The sequence below is a fragment of the Mirounga angustirostris genome, unplaced genomic scaffold (genome assembly GCF_029215605.1).
Source record: "Mirounga angustirostris isolate CCGP_5_RB_7025 unplaced genomic scaffold, mMirAng1.0.hap1 SCAF_7, whole genome shotgun sequence".
NCBI lineage: Eukaryota > Metazoa > Chordata > Mammalia > Carnivora > Phocidae > Mirounga > Mirounga angustirostris.
Window position 1 is genome coordinate 44472772 of NW_026991715.1, and position 17926 is coordinate 44490697.

Below are 17926 nucleotides of genomic sequence, written 5' to 3' on the forward strand. Positions count from 1 at the left end.
TCTGGATACACCTGTTTACCAGCTTTGTCCACCTTCATCCTAGATACCTTCTGTGCTCCCACCACCTTCTTTGCTGCTGACACTGCAGGGTCTATCAGCCCTTGAAATTAAACATCTTCAATTTTTCATGCCAGAGAAAGCCCCAATATGGTTTTCTCCATCTAAATCTCTATAACTATATTCAAAAAGTCTATATGTTGATGATGTTGATATTGCTGCAGGTTTTGTAATCCACTTTTGGAATAGGACTTGGGATTGATAGCAGCTGTCGGTCACATTTTCTTGTGAGGCATCCTGGAGATCCACAGGACTCAGTTGGATACCATCCTATAGTGATGGGATGCAATATATGGTAGGCTATCAGGCTGAGTATGGGCTGCTCTAGGAAGGTTGTAGTGTCTATTTTCTGACTGTGGCTTAGCTGAACATTCTTAACCCAGAACCTAATATCTGGGCTGGTTCATATAAAAGATCTTAATAAAGGCCATTTGCAGGCTTGGCTGAACTTAGCACTTCCATAGGGAGGAGGGCTGTATTAATTGGTGAAAGGACTATGTCTGTGGGAATGGGGGTGCCACATGAAACAGTTTCCTGACTTTCTGGGGCTTCAGAAGTCATCAGAGCAAGACATCGTTGTTCAAACTTATAGTCCACAGTTATAATCCTGTTTTTGTCCTTGGCTGGCTGCTTGTGTTGGGGGAGGTTTACTTTAGCATGTAGATGCCTGGGTCAGAAGTGAAAATCATAATATCTGCCTGTTGTCATGGCCCAGTTTCGCTCACTAGCACTCATTCCAAGTTGTAATTATTGAAGACATTGGTGTGGTTACATGGACTTAAAAAGACAAATGCTTAAGCTGATATTTAATAAATGTGGTGTGCAATTCAATCAAAATTTGTATTGCCCTTAAATTTAATAATGCATACAGATTTTCTGTTTGTCCTTATTCTTATATTCTTATACATATAATTGTGTTCCCTTACTGGCACTAAGTATTTGCAGAAAGAGGATATGTTTGTCTCACCATCTCCTTTTCCCCCTTTTCCCTCTTTGCCTTAATTGTTTATAAACACAACGCATGTGACTTCAACAGCTGACGTTGGCTTAGATGAGGTTGAGCACTATTTACTGTTTCAAGCATTCTACTATCTTCTTAGGCTTCTCTCTTGGCCACCTTCCCCAAGAGAAAGATAATTATTGATCAGATTTTATTGGAAATGAAAAAAACACTTATCTGTCTAGCCTAGCACTGCCCAATAGAATTTTCTGCAGTTATGCCAGTGCTCTGTACCTGTCTGTCCAGTATTGTTGCTCCTGGCCACCTGTGGCTATTGTCTATTGTGCACATGAAATGTGGCCAGTGTGACTAAGGAACTGAATTTTAAATTTTTTGTGATTTTAATTAATTTAAATATAAGGAGGTATTTGTGACTAGTGGCTACTATGTTGGGGTATGTTGGATACCACAGCAATCGCCAAAGAATTCATAGCATCAGAAAATGTAAGTAAATGCACTAATCAGTGGGATTCACCATCTAAACACTTCTTTTAAGCCGAATGGCACTTAGAAGTAATGCAGCATCACTGGGTGCCAGGGTGGCTCAGTTGGTTGAGTGTTCTACTCTTGGTTTTGGTTCAGGTCATGATCTCAGTATCGTGGGTTCGAGCCCCACCTTAGCTCCATGCTTAGCCCAGAGTCTGCTTGAGATTCTCTCCCTCTCCCTCCCCTTTTGCTCCTCCCCCTGCTTGCTCTCTCTCTCTCTCTGTCCCTAAAACAAATGAATAAAATCCTTAAGAAGTAATGCAGCATCAACTTTGGTGATATTAGGTGATCATCAAAAAAGTGAGAAAAAAATCAACATCCACATAAAGCATTTATAATTAATAATAAAGATCATTCTCTATGCTATGCTAGGTGCTTCTCATATCTGCTTTACAGATATATCATCTATTCTTTTACAAATGTTCCAAGTTAGATAATATTTTTTTCCCATTTCATGTAAGAGAAAAAACTGAGACACACCATTTTAAAATAATAAACCAACCCAGGGCGCCTGGGTGGCTCAGTCGTTAAGCATCTGCCTTCGGCTCAGGTCATGATCCCAGGGTCCTGGGATCGAGTCCCACATCGGGCTCCCTGCTTGGCAGGAAGCCTGCTTCTCACTCTCCTACTCCTCCTGCTTGTGTTCCTGCTCTCGCTATCTCTCTCTCTCTCTGTCAAATAAATAAATAAAATAAATCTTAAAAAAAAAATAATAAACCAACCCAAAGTCACACAGCCAGGAAATGGTAGAGCCTAGGTTTAAACCCAGCTAGGATTCTTCAGTGTTGCATTTCATAATGAATATTTCCTACACTGTCTTTTAGAGCACATGTGCATTATTTCCCTAGTCATCATTGAGAGCTAGGGTAGAGGTTAAGAACGTGAGCCCTGTCACGACATTACCTGATTTGAATTCTGTCTTCTACTACTCATCACCTGTGTGAACTTGAGCACATTACTTAATAACTCTGAGCCTCAATTTTCTCATTTGCATATGAACCTACTTCATTGGGTTGTTGTTAGGGTTAAATAAGTTTCTCACAGTGTTTGAACTATAAATACTTGCCATCCTCATTTTTAATTTGAAGGGACTGCCATTTATTTTAGGATATTGCTTTAATGTGATGTTAATAGATGAAATAGATACATGCTTTGGGTGCACTTTCCTAGGAAATAAGAGAGACTCTAATATTCAGATAATTCAGTAAGAAACACCCTGCTGTTCAGCCACTTTGGTGTGTCCGTCACTGGGATTATAAAGTTTCAGAGCCCACATGCTCTGGCCAGTTCCTCATATCTTTGCTTTTCATGTAACCCTTATAGATGTCTCCTTTGGTGTCTTTGATTGGTTCTGAATGCTGAGCAGTGACAAACACCAACACAGCTGGAAAGAGCTGTAAGATTTGCTGTTCTGTCTTCCAGCAGGGAATTATTGCCATGGATACCAGCATCAGAGGAAAACTGGGGAGGATGCTCAACTGGTCTCCTGAGTGGTCTGACATCTGTTTCTGGCAAGGCCAATAATGAATGTGCTGCTAGCTTCATATCAAATGGAAGACTGATCCACGTCTCTCTCTTGCTCTCTCTCTCTTTTTTTAAGCACAGATGGCCTCTTCCCAAGATGCCCGGTATGGCCAGAAAGACTCCTCTGATCAGAACTTCGACTACATGTTCAAATTGCTCATCATCGGCAATAGCAGTGTGGGGAAAACATCTTTCCTGTTCCGTTATGCAGATGACTCCTTTACATCTGCATTCGTCAGCACAGTTGGGATAGATTTCAAAGTAAAAACTGTATTCAAAAATGAAAAGAGAATCAAGCTTCAGATTTGGGTAAGTGACTTTGAAATGACAATGTTCTTCAGTCTAGGGCATTGAGCATAGATGTATTTAAGGGAAATGCTTTCTGCCTTGTTCTGTCCCCATGGCGTCCATAGGCTCCATTTCCAGGTTCTTTGCTTGGAAAATTCTATTCTGTTTCAAAGACAGTAGAGTGATGCCTCTTTAAGGTATGGAGGCTAAATTATGCCTTGTTGTCAAGTGATCCTTCTTAGGGTCTTCAGAAGAAAGGAAATCCAAATATGTGTTGTGCTGGTGGTAGAAGGAACAATCAGTGAGAAGCTACGCTCTGCCTTTTATCATCTGTATGACCTTGAACAAGTCTGTACAGCCCTCAATTCCACTTTTGTAATCTCCAAAATAGGCAAAGTCAATCTAGCCTTTTAGGTCATAGGAAGCATGCTGTCCTGGGCACTATAAAGAAGAAGGTAAATGATCATACATAGAGAAAACTTAGGTTTGGTCCCTTTATAAAGCTCCAGATAAAACTTTGAACGAGGTCTAGACTGTTTTCTCAGCTCTTTGAGTTATGTTTATGCGCACAGACAAAACAAAACAAAACAAATGAAATAAAATATTTACTTTAAACAGGGTTTTCCTCTAAGCAGAAGATTTCCCAATAAGTTTTGAGACCATTTGGCTAACTTTCTGCCTCTTTCCACTGCTGCATAAGATCAAAATTTCTTTAACTAAATGTTGGGAGAGAACTAGGAGAATAGCAAGTGAGAAACAGAAAAAAAAATGTATGTGGGTAATAGGTTCAAGGTAATATAAGAATGAAATGAAAATTAGTCATACCATACAAAGAGAGAATTATGTAGTAAGCATTTTTTTTTTGTGTATCATGTAATATATGGGTACAATGGTGTGGAACATTTCCACAGTAAGTTTTGACTCCTTTTTCCTGTTTATTTGTGCCTCTGCCACTCAGACTGACTTGAGCTATAAAAAGGCATTTGCTCCCAAGAGGTGTTTTCTATCTTCTTCTGAGATATTTCTGATATCTACTACCATTTTGTGCTGGCCCCAGGGTTGATCTTTAGCACTGATGATAAATCTCCTTCCTCAAATAGTGAGAGTTGAAAGAAAGATAAATCCCAGAGTGCAGCATTTAAACTTTTCTAAAAAATAAATAACACTTTATTAAAATATCTGTATAAACTGAGTGACCTTTAAGTATCTTAAAGCTCTTAGGAGTAAATTTAAAGATGTAGGTATGTACACAGACAGGTATCCTTTTAGGAAGTTTACAATAGACTCTTACTCTTTTTCTTCTTTTAACTCTGGAATCTTCCAAGTCTAATTAGAACTGGTGTTAAGAGCTTGGAAAAGTAGTCCCCTTCACTACTCTTCCAGTCCCCAAAGTCATTTTTGTTGAGAGGGTCCCTCTTTGGAACTTAAACACACAGTTCTGTCTATGGAGACAGAAAGAGCTATGTTCGTTGCTTCACATTTGGGTCCTGATTTATTTTCTTCCTTTTGAGCTTTAGGCAACCCACTGTCATATCGAAATAACTTTCATATTCAGGTTTAAGAAAGGCCCCTTAACTCTGAGAAGCTTTGGTGAATTGAAAATTAATTTTGTAACCAGACATCTCTCAATTCTCTGACCGTGTTTTTTCTGCTACTAAAAGAACATTCCTTTGGCTGACAGCTCCTAGTTTCTCCTCACTGCTTTATACCTTACAGGTGCTTAAAGATGGTTGTTGTGATCATTTATGTAAAACAACGTAGTCTAATAATCTCTAGCAACTTCTCAATCTAGGTTTTTAACAGAAATGTAGTGGTACATAATTATCTGTTCTTAATGTAAAACAGATATATTTCAAATAATATAAATGGTTTTTGAGAATTATAAAGTATTTTGTATTTACAAACGTATTTTCTTCAAAACACTCAATGCCAGTACCAGACCAGAGCTGATTCATTGACCTTTCTGGGGCGGTTGAAATGAAGTTACTTCTGTGCAAGTCTTACTCATGGATGAAAATTGCTCTTCTTTAAGCCATCCTAAACTTAACTCAGATCTTTCAGCTGCCTCTACACTCATACTTCCTCATGCTTCTCACCACCCCATCACTTTACTCAAAAAGCCCTGACATACAACTCTCTTTAAATTTGTCTCTAATCTTCCATAATCCACCATTCTTCCAAAACCTCCAACTCTCTTCACAGCCCAGTTCAGCCCAGGACTTCATTCAAGGGCTTCCATTCTCCTATTCCATGGATGTCCACACTCCCTCAGGGGTCAGCCACTCAGGAATCCTCCACCTTGCCCTCTCCTTAGTCACAACAGTAGTTTGATGGCCACTGTTATCTTCATAATTAAAGCTGTCTCATTTCTTCCTCTTTAGGGTTATTAGGAACTCTTAATGTATCTATGATTCTAAGGATGTGAATTTGGGTTTTATGCTACTGTATACCAACTGGTCTACTAGACTGTGAAACATTCAAAAGAAGTACTATAAAAAGATTTTGTGCTCACTGAACTTATAGTTGGTTCGAAAAAGAAATTAATATTCATGGAGTAATTATAACTTCTATAAGCAAATACCAACTGTATAAACATTATAGGTAACTGGCATTTACTGAACATCTGCCATATGCCAGGCATTATCTTTGCTTTAGCTCTAATTCCCACAACAATCCAACTTTGCATTTATTATTATTATTCTTATTTGCCTTGAGAAATCTGAAGGTGAGACAAGTTTAGTAGCTTGCCCAAGATCATGTGATGAGTGGCTGATTTCAGGATGGGTCTATCAGATACTAATGCTTGGGCTTGTTCCCCTTTACCAAGCTGCCATAATTAAGAAGTCTTCTTGAATATGGTGGTGTTTTTTGAATATGGCAATCTTAAATGATGGCAACCTTAAATGAAGAAAATTTTGAAAAAGTTTGGCCATTTTAATAAATTTAGGTATGCCGAGGATGATAGGATAAAGAGTAATAGGGTGAAAACAAACAAACAAACAAAAAATACCAAAACCCAAAAGAGTAATAGGGTGGTATGCCTAAGTATAGGTATAACTATAGTAATTCTAGGGATCTTTGCTTTATGCTGTCATGTAAGTATATTGCAAAATCTTTAGCTGTGTACAGTTTTTAGCATTTAACCATTTTAACAAATCATTTATTTGGGAATATACTTGGCACTGATGATTTTTTATCTCATAGTATTTTAATAACCAATTAACTTTTTCCCAGCTTATGGTATTTTTATGTACTTACATTAATTTGTAACTGACTCATTCGGGTATCCACAATCATCTTAGCTTATACTACAAAGTCTGTTCCTCCCCAAACTTCTGACACCAAATGTGTGGGTTTTCTAGACCAGTCAATTCTTCAGCTCTCTGTAGACATCAACTAGCTGTCCTACAATTTAATTCAATTCTGATACTAACTATGTGGAGTTAGCACAGACCCCAGAGATAAAGGGCCCCGTTCCGCCACACTGCCCTCTCTCACTTCAGACTCCACTCACAAGTCCGGGCTACCTATGCTTCTGATTCTGACCTACAAGCTCTAAATTGGGGGGTCCCATTACTCCACCCCTCAGAGTCGATAATTTGTTAGAATAGCTCACAGTTCACTTACTATTACCTGTTTATTATAAAGGATAGAACTCAGTAGCAGCCAAAGAGAAGAGAAGAATAGGGCAGTTTCAGGGAAGGAGGGTAGACGCAGCTTCCATGCCCTCTCTGGGCATGCCATACTCCCAGCACCTTGATGTGTTCACCAACCCAGAAGCTCTCCGAACCTCATCTTTTAGGATATTTATGGAGCTTCTGTTACATCAGCATTGTTGATTAAATCATTGGCTATTGGTGGTTAACTCAGTCTCCAGTACCTCTCCCCTCCCAGAGGTTGGGGTTGGGGTTGGGGGCTGAAAGTTCCATATCTTTACCCAGACAGGCTGAGGTTGTTGATATGATTCTGATTACTTTATTAGTTTTAAACTGCCCATGAATAAGACTATTTCCAGGTTAGGAAACCAAGACATAGGGAGGATAAATATTTGGCCTTACCTTACAATCAGTGCCAGAGCAGGTCTCCCACTAGTTGAGCCAGTCTGATTGCTACTATACCAAGTTCACTGTCAAGTCAAGGTAAGTGCTACATTGTGACCACTGTGATGAATCTGCTTGGTTGCCAGTGGAATCCACCAGGCACAGGAACATCAAACTTGAGCCCAGATTTCAAGTAGTATTTCTAATATATCAGGAGGAGGAGCCTGGGTAGGAAGACTCCCCTGTTTTCCTCTCAATGGTTTGCTTTTTGCCTGTGCTGCATAGGGGTTTTCTGAGTCTACAAACTGGATTGCTCACTGGATTTTTAACAGTCCACATTCAAATGAAGCATTTTAACAGCTACTAGAAAACACTGACATTTCTTCCTGGGCATGTTATACTTCCTCTGTGTGGAAGTTCATTACAGCCTTGGAATAAATATCATTGTTAATTTGTACTTAGTTACAAACTTTGTATTCCATTAATATATTTATGAACCCCTTTATCCTTCACTGAGTTAACATTTCTAATTGCATTTTTATTTTATTATCATTTTTATGATTCTCAAATCAAAAATTTTGAAAATTTTAGAGATTCCAAGTACTTGGTCTGATTCTTTCTTTTCTTTTCTTTTCTTTTTTTTTTTTTTGTATGTCTGCTTAATGCTATTATGAGTATATTGGAGAGAATTTAGTGTGGTTTTTCACTTTAATTGGAGAAAACTATTTCACAGCTGGGGTCTGTATAATTTTGCTTCTAATTTTAAAAATAGTTTAGCTTTGAGAAAGCCTATATAGGTGGATTTCTTCCCAATGAGAAGATTGAAAAATAATAGAGCATCAAACACTAAGATGAATATCACCTGTATTTATTTTTAGTATCTAGATTACTAGTATGAGAGCATTGAGGCTTATAGCAATTTGCAAAGCAAAAAGTGCTGGCAATTATTGAAATTAGACTCTGTAGATAGCCAGACTTGACAGTGTGGTTCCCCTGAATAAATGGCAACTTTCCTTGTTTAAAGAAAGCACATGGGTATCCTTTTTCAGTTGGGTCTGCATTATTTAAGTCTAAAAATCAGAGTTCACTCTAATGAATGAAGACTTAACTTGAAAAAGCCGTAGCATATGGGGAGGGTATGTGCTATGGTGAGTGCTGTGAATTGTGTAAGACTGTTGAATCACAGACCTGTACCTCTGAAACAAATAATACATTATATGTTAAAAAGAAGAAGAAGAAGAAGAAGAAGAAGAAGAAGAAGAAGAAGAAGAAGAAGAAGAAGAAGAAGAAGAAGAAGAAGAAGGAGAAGAAAAAAGCAGGAAGGGAAGAATGAAGGGGGGTATCAGAGGAGGAGGCGAACCATGAGAGACTATGGACTCTGAAAAACAAACTGAGGGTTTGAGAGGGGAGGGGGGTGGGGGGATGGGTTAGCCTGGTGGTGGGTATTAAAGAAGGCATGTTCTGCATGGAGCACTGGGTGTTATACGCAAACAATGAATCATGGAACACTACATCAAAAACTAATGATGTAATGTATGGTGATTAACATAACATAATAATTAAAAAAAATCTGAAAAAAAAAAAAGAAAAAGCCATAGCTTAGTTAGGTAATAATAGGTTTAAATGGGCCGGGGGTAGGTAAGCAGGAGGCAGAGGGCATTACTGTTTGCATTGCCCTTTATCACTCCTTGTCTTTCAGCTTCCTCTCTTCCTCTCTTCCTCTCTCCCCATCTCCCTCCCTTCTTCATTTCTGAAGCTCTGGCCAGGCTGAGTTAATTGGAAACTGATTCTCAGCATGTTCAGAATCTAGGGCTGCCGCACACAGATACACACAGTTATACAGTGGTCAAGGGCACCAGCCACAGGGTCAAGTGGGGCCATGCTCCAGCTGGAGTGCCACTTGTCAAGACTTATGCTCTCCCTGACGGGCACCTTTTCCTTTTCACAAAGGTGCCATCTGTTTGTCAAATATGTGCTGCTGGACCACATGCAAGTAAAGGGGATTCTGATTCCATATAGTAACCGTGTATGCAGGGTGTAACTAGTTAGAATCTAATACAAGAGAAGGACTCGGAAACCCAGAGAAAGCTAACAAGCCCTGTTTCCCTAGGCATGGAGGAAAACAGTGTTTTAAGGTTTTATTATCATTTAAGTATGGCAGGGCCAACAGATCTGGAGACAACTGCCATTGAAAACATAGTTTGTTATACTCATGGATGCATGAGTCTACTCAAGAGAAGGAGGCATGGGCTGGGGGGCCCAAGGGGAATGAGGGGAATCCCCAGGGTGGGTCAGGAGGTGGGTGGGTGTGTGTGACAAGAGCCTCTATTGTGGTTTCTGTGGTGGGAATGGGCACAGCAGGGTCAGCAGGTTTAGGATTGTTAGTTTGAAGAATTTCAGCAGACCCTGGGGGGCATAGATGCTGTCCCTGGTTTTCTGGCACCTGGCCCTGGGGTGATTGGGGTAGGTGGAGAGTGGCCCAAAGTGGGAGAGCCCAGTAAGGGAGGTGGTTGGGGGTTCAGAGCTCTGGATTCGTTCATTTGCATTTGAAAAATGAGCTGCCTGTGAGTTGTTTAATGTCTCCAGGAATTGGCTAACTCTGAGAGGGGCTGTCCCTCCTGAGTCCACAAGGCCCCGGGTGTCAAAACATCAGGATACAGAAAATGAAAGACATCCTTAATACAGAAGGCGGGTTCTTGGAGCCTCAGGATGGCTTCTGTCATTGACTCTCTGTCACTTATACTCTGACAAATGCTTGTGATTTCAAATACTCTTGCCACAGGCTCTGTGCATTTCTGGGTCTGAGTATTTGGAGACCTAGAAAGTTGGGTCAGGAAACGTTCTTACACGTTTTCTGGCTTAACCCCTCGTTTGATGATATGACTGATGGAGCATCATTTCTTGAACCCAGTTTTGACCCACAGAGTAAGCACTTCATGTTTGTATGCATTTTAGAATTTATTTTTCTCCATGAAGGAAGGTGGTATTATTAGCCCAATTTTATAGATGAAGAAACAGAGAATCAGGAAGATAAAGGAATTTGCCCAAAGCCATAGCTAGGGTGTGTTAGAGACAGGCTTCCCACCAGGGCACTCTATCCAAAGCACATATATACTGACTACATGGTGTAAATGAGGTCCAGGAAGGCCACGTGATTTCTTTGAGATCTTTAGGTTATCCAATCCGAAATCCTGCATGTTAATCCTTAGCAAGTACTTTTTCCACACTATGTAATTGCTCCATGTTTTCCCCTGATTCTTCATTACCTGTTCCAAGAAATTATTTATGGTTGCAGAAAGAAATCAGTTGTTTTGCTTTTAACTTACTATCCACCAGCACGAGTGGGTTGTGCATTATCTGTGTTTAAAACACATAGATATACACAGCAGGAGGGATTGGAACACATTCAACTAGCTTCTCCCTTGTACATTTCTGGAATGCCTGTTCTACTGTTGGGGAACGTGCATATAAAGAAGAGTATGTGGAAGGAAGAGCCTGAGTAAAATGGAATGGGAAAATATTTCCACCTGTAATCTTTGCATTTGGTGCTCATTTAGCCTAATCACTGTGATTTCAGGGTGGTGTTCAGATTCTTTCATCTATTTATAAGGAGCCAACATTTTCTGCCCTGGTAAATTCCTTAAGAGAACTACTGAAGCCAGCGGCAGCTGCCAAGACCATTCCTGGTACTGTCGTTTGTATGTTCTTTTCCCCCTTCACATGTCTTCTAACTTAGCATCTGCTTTCCCTGAGAGATTGAGAAAGGCAATGTTTGGTTTCACTCCTGAGAGGAAGTTGATGCTTGTGTGCAAAATGTCAAGATGCATGATAACATTCACTCTCTCAGGCAGCTGAAATCAGCAACTCCTTCAATCCCACTGTGTTTAAGCCACTTTCTTAACATTGACAAAATGGGAGGAATGGTAAAGACTTTGTTCCTGGCCCAGTGGAGATAACCAGCTATGTGGGAAGACAGGACAACAAACAGAAGAAAGGAGCACCCTGTGGGTCATGAAATGAGTGTCCCCAAGGGGTAGAGTGGTCCAGCAGCATGAGCAGGGACTTCAGGCTCTGCCGGCCTGGGGTTCGCATGCTGACTCTGATCTCACTAGCTATGACCTCAAGCCCTGACTTCTCTGAGCCTCACTGTACTCATTTGTGAAATGAGAGAAAACACCCACACCCCTTCCCTGCTAAGTATTTTCCCTAACAAATACTTATAATTGTTCAATACTCGGCACAAAATTAACAATAAATGTTAGTTTTCTTCTTTCCTAAAAATAGTGTACCAACCTGTAGACTTTTATGCCCAATCAAATAATTTAATCAAATCAAATATCTGTTGGGTGCCTACTATGGGGTAGGCATTGTTCTAGGTCCTGGGGACATAATGGTAAAGGATACACAGCATCTGCCATAGGAGCCAACCACTGGATGGGGAGGTAGAGAATGAAGAGAGAATTCCATCTGCTGTGATAAATGCTCTGGAGGCGTGAACATAGGGTACACAGGAAAGAAGCCTAACCCAGGCTTGGGGACTTTGGGAAGGCTTCCTGAGGAAATCTACATCTGAGACATGAACTGACGAATGAAGTAGAATTATGTATTCACTGATTCACTCATTAGGTCACTCAATCAACATGTATTGAGTTTTTACTATGGGCCAGACACTGTGAAGGAATTTGAGATTGAAAGTAAATACTCAGAAACTCTAGATTGTGATGGTGCTAATAAACAATCAGAAACCTCTGATAAGTGGAAGACAGCAATAGGGGAGGGCAAGCTTGTTTTCGTTAGATGATCAAGAAAGGTTTATATGAGCTAACTGAGCTGAGACCCAAAGGATGAGAAGGAGCTGGATATTGAAGAAGAGGGATGAGTGTTCTTGTTCTCCTCCTCTCTCTCTCTCCCTATCTCTCCTTCCTTCCCTTCCCCTGCCCCTCTTTCAAAAGTGAGAGTTTTTGTTTTCTGAGTTTTTTTCCACCATAGCTTCATATAGAGTGTTTGTTGCTTACTCTTTGTTTATCAGATCTTGACTGTTCAGATTCTGAGCAGGTGGATTTAGATTATTGGAACCTATAGCATTTACAGTTTGGCAGTCTTCTTTAAGGAACAGGATATAAAAATGCATTCCTTTTGCGAAAGTATCAAAAAGCAGATGATTGTGTGAACCCATTGCTGACGCCTCTTGGAAGGATCCTGAAGCTTAATCTTTAGTCATCTTCATGGCAGTTCACTGCTGCTTTTGCAGAAAATTTACCTGCATGTCTGGAGGGACTAAAAGACACACATGGCTGCTAAGGATCAGTTACAACTGCAAGAGAGGAACGTACAGTGGGAGTGTGTGGGCATAGGTGTGTTGGAGCAGTGGGATAGAGATGGGACATTGGGGCGGGGCACCAGATTCCTGGGGCAAATGACATTCAGTGATCCCTGATGTGCCAGGTATAGTTGAATATGTTTATGAGTGTTAAGTCATGCCATCCTCACAGAAACCTATGAGACAGATGCCATTTTTATCTTCAGTTTACAGATGAGGAAACTGAGGCACAAAGAAGGTGAATAACTCACCCAGGGTCTCAAGCTAACAAGTAGTTAGCAGATCGCAGTGTGAGCCTCCTAGCTTTGGAGGCTTTTCTCTTACCCATTCTGCTACACCCTTTCTCTGTAAGTGCCACTTTTGAGTCATTCTCTGGGTGAGCCACTGAGCACATTTTATTTTTATTTTTGTTTTATTTTTTAAATAGATTTTATTTTTTAAAAGATTTTGTTTATTTATTTGAGAGAGAGAGAGAGAGCGCATGAGCCAGGGGAGGGTCAGGGAAGCAGACTCCCCACTGAGCAGAGAGCCCAATGTGGGGCTCGATCCCAGAACTCTGGGATCATGACCTGAGCTGAAGGCAGAGCCACCCAGGCACCTGAGCACATTTTATTTTTAATGCTTACGACAACCTCAAAACGTTAGTGTTAGCATAGATTTTTTTAAACATATGAGGAAACCAAGACTCAGAGAGATTAAATAATTTTCTGCTGGCCATGTAGCTTTTCCCACTGCCTTTAGAGTAACTTTGAACGTTTTACCTCCTGGATTAAAAAAAAATCAAGAGGTAGCCAAAATCAACGGAGGACATTTTTTCCAGAAATGTATCCTGACCATATATCCCATCCAGACTGTTATCCTTTGTCGTTCCCCAGTCATCCCAGTTCCTACGGGACTTCTAGCCAAGACTGCTGCTCTCCAGCCTTCTAAAAATGGGAATACCAGCTTTAGTAGCAGAGAATGGGGATTCGGCATAAGCAATGTTCCAGATAATTGAATATTTAAATTGCCAAAACTTGAAACAAATTAAACATTGCAATGAAAGTCTTTTTGCGTTGCACATTTACTTAACTTGGGGGACAGGAAAGAGAAGCCAATTTGTCTTGGCTTCTCAGGAATATCAGCATGAGTCCTTCAGGGCTGACCCCTCCACTCAGCGGTCACCAAGTGATATTTTCCCTGGTCTCAGGTCATTTTATACTAGTTTTTCTTTCTTCAGTATCACCTTGCCCCCTTTCATGTTTTCAGTTGCTCTCCTTTGCCCTTCTAATTTTTTTTACTTCCATGATATCATTTTATAAAATCACGTTCCCTGTCATTAGGTGACTTGGGATCATCACAGTGGGTCAGAGTGAGAGTAAGAGGATCTTTTTATTTACATGCATGACTTTTAGGGTAAGGATGCTGGAAAGTCTAACTGACCTCTCAGAAGCCTCCCTTTGCTACTGTGTTGTTATCTCCATGTATTTATCAACAACAATGTTAAATCTGCCTGATCACATGGGTGTTATTTTAACCTTAGGCCTATTCTAGGCTTACTTGTATCTAAACTCCCCAAAGGTGGCAATATCATGTAGTGGTTTTGTCATGAAGAATGGGCTCCGAAGCTAGGCTGTCTGAATTCATATTTTAGTCCTAAGACTTATGAGTGTTGTGACCTTGGGCAAGTTAATTAACTTCTCTGTGCCTCAGTGTTTCTATCTGTAAACTGGGGAAAAGAAAAATACTTTGCTTATAGTCTTTCTGTAAAGAGCAAGTAAAATGATGTTTCTAAAGTTCTTAGCATAGTACTACCTGACGCATTGTGTGTGCTCAATAAAGAAGTAATTTTTTTTCTCTCAACCTTCATTTTACCAATATTGACCTCACCTGTCTAACTCCATACTTTCTGTAACTGTAAATAGGCTTTTTGAGCCATAAATTTCTAGTTCCAATGTAGGTAGACATTTATACGAAGAACTTAATTTTGGTGTTCTAATATGGTAATGAAATATCCAAGCAGACTGACAAGGTGAAGCATCTTTAGGACACCTGGGTTTCTCTCACCAGCCCAGAGGAAATTTTGATATGCCCAAGTGAGGTGTTTTTTGGTATTTAGAGCCATAATTTAGATAAAATCATCAACTGTGCGGGGAAGGCAAACCCATACAGCTTGTTTAAGTGCTCATGAAATTAATATCCTTCTCTATAGGAAAAACAATTATAAATCATTGAAATCATGGAGAGCTCTTATTAAAACACTGGGTCATAATTTCCTCAGGATATTGCCTAGTGATACTGACAGCTTCTGATTTAAGCTGTAAATTATGTCTGTGTCACCAAGTGTCATTGTTATTTTTCTTTTTTTTTTTTTTAAGATTTTATTTATTTGACAGAGAGATAGAGAGCACAAGTAGGCAGAGCGACAGGCAGAGGGAGAGGGAGAAGCAGGCTCTCCACTGAGCAGGAACCCTGATGCGGGGCTCCATCCCAGGACCCTGGGATCATGACCTGAGCCGAAGGTAGTTGCCCAACCGACTGAGCAACCCAAGCACCCCAGTTCAGTATCACTTTAAACAAATCATCAGAAAAATAACAATGATGGAGCATCTGGGTGGCTCAGTCAGTTGGGCGGCTATCTTCGGCTCAGGTCATGACCCCAGAGTCCTGGCATCGAGCCCTGCATTGGGCTCCCTGCTCCGCGGGGAGCCTTCTTCTCCCTTTCTCTCTGCCTGATGCTCCCCCTGTTTGTGCTCTCTCTTTCTCTGTCAAGTAAATAAATAAAATCCTAGAAAAAATTAAGTGATACTGAACTGACCAGTTTTTCTGGCATTATATAAACACAGCTGAAATCCGGGGGCCAAGGAAGCATTATAATTACTCCATATTTATTTCTCAAGTCAGATTTAAGGAAAAAACACAGCATTTCCCAAACTGGATAACACTTATTTTCAGTTAGGAATGCTCTTATTTTCCCTTCAACTTCTGCTCTCATAACACTACCTTTGCTAGTCCTGGGCATTGCCACTGTGATAAGCCAACCAGCAAGTTAAAAGAAATAGCGACCCAAGCATCAGTTGATACAGATCACTTTGCTCAACCTGCTAATGGACACGAGGAAATGGAAGGCATGGTCTCCACCATCAAAAAGTTTACAATCTTTGAAAACAACTTAGTCAATCTTAGAATGTCTATAAAGCATCATATGCAAGATTATAGAGTATAAACTAAAAATAAAAATAAAAAGGAGACATAAAATTAAAAAGAGTTGAAGTGGATGAGTGTATCAACAGTGTTTGGGAGAGAAACACACCGGACAATTTTGGAGAGTTTATTGATTTTACAAAGGTATCTGTAGGATTTAGAGAAGCAATAAGGGATGGTGCAGACCCCAGGGCTATTACCACCACCTTGGACTGATGGAAAGGGGAACCAGAAAGAGCCATAGCTGGAGAGGTAGAAGAGGCTGAAGAGGTCCTGTGGATTGTAGCCTTGGTCTTTTTGAATAACCCAGCCCCTGCCAGTCAATCGCTCAGCAGAGAAGTAGCCAAGGGAAGAAACACTCAGATCTCTCATTCCTCCTGCCCTCTGACTTTTTACCTGTACCTTTCATTGGCTGAGCCCCCCGGGTAGCCAGCAAAGGAGCTTTGTTTTAGCAATTCGCTGAGGTTAGGCGCCTACAGCACAGAGTAAGATGGAACTGGGTGAAGTGGGTATTTAGCACAATGAAGAAGTAGTTTTGTTTGTTTATTTGAGAGAAAGTGAGAGTAGAGAGATCACAGAGAGAGAGGGAGAATTAGAAGCAGACTCACCACTGAGCAGAGAGCTCGATGCAGGACTCAATCCCAGGACCCTGAGATCATGACCTGAGCCGAAGGCAGACGCTTAACTGACTGAGCCACCCAGGCATCCCAAAAAGATAGTTTTGGATTAATATTTTCCATATAAAACAATTCATTTATTAAATAAGGTATAGAAGAATTTAAATTATAGACGTTACATGGCATTGTCTTCATATGTTCATACTCCTGGTAATTTGAGTAATATGGTACATTTCAAACTTCTCTTTTGTTTGCTTTCACTATCCACATGGTCCTCCTTTATTGTTCCAGTGGGCATGCATTGGATAATTCTACTGAAACGCAAGATATTGCTAATGAGTTGGCACTTTGAACACATATATGGCCATTAATGTCTGCTTCAGAAGGAAATCCATTAATATTCATTCAAAACTGAATGAGTGTGTGGAAAAAAAAAAATACTGGTGAGCCCAGGGCATTTATCTAATCCTCTTAGAGGTGCTTCAGTATCCTCTGAAAAGGGAAAACAAATGGTCTGAGAACTTGGGCAACAAAAGCCATTGGGAAGTATGGTTTAGTCACAGAGAGGCCAGGAAAACCTGTGTGCTACACAAGTTGAAGAATTCAGAGTTTGCCGTCTGCTCTGTGAGGCTGCATAAGCATGTTCCCTCCCAAATGCCAACTATGACCCATGCTGACCTCTAACACATGTGTCTCCAAAGGAAGAACAAGGCAATGTATTTTTTTCATAAAGCTAAATTATTCAATTTTATGAAACCTATAACATTAAAGTAATATTATTTATTTTAATTCCTTCCCACTCTTTTGGTAATCTAATAGATGATGCATTTCTTCTTAAACCTTTCTGGGGGGAAAATATGGCAGTCCTCATAAATACAATACCCGCTTGTATTTATTTATTATTATTTTATTATTTTTAAAGATTTTATTTATTTATTTGACAGAGACACAGCGAGAGAGGAAACACAAGCAGGGGAAGCAGGGGGAGCAGGAGAGGGAGAAGCAGGCTTCCCGCTGAGCAGGGAACCCGAAGCGGGGCTCGATCCCAGGGCCCTGGGATCACGACCTAAGCTGAAGGCAGACACTTAACCAACTGAGCCACTCAGGTGCCCCTGTATTTATTTATTATTTATATTATTTTGGTCTTAGAAGTCCAAATGTCTGGGAATCAGTGATGTGGGGGTTTGTGTGGGTACACCCCTCCTGAGCTGGGCAGTGTGGAGAGAATAGCTGCATAATCAGGCAGTCTCTGTGTTTTAGTGACACACTCGTCAACATGACTTTGTCCTAAAGGACCAGGCATAGTGGTTACTATGTGTTGTGCAAAGTGCTAAACCCTGGAGGAGAGGGAACTAAGAGTTTCTATGCTTCCTATCTTCTGGTGACTTACAGGATAATGGTATCACAGCAA

At 40.4% G+C, this 17926-nt stretch overlaps 1 protein-coding gene across 1 annotated transcript in view; it reads left to right on the forward strand.

Moving 5' to 3' along the window:
- Window positions 1–3148: 3148 nt before the first annotated feature.
- Window positions 3149–17926, forward strand: part of RAB3C (RAB3C, member RAS oncogene family) — a 268621-nt gene continuing 253843 nt past the window's right edge. Inside the window, exon 1 of the mRNA XM_045886801.2 lies at window positions 3149–3376. Within this exon, the coding sequence (XP_045742757.1) occupies window positions 3149–3376 (228 nt within the window). The remainder of the gene's footprint in view (window positions 3377–17926) is intronic.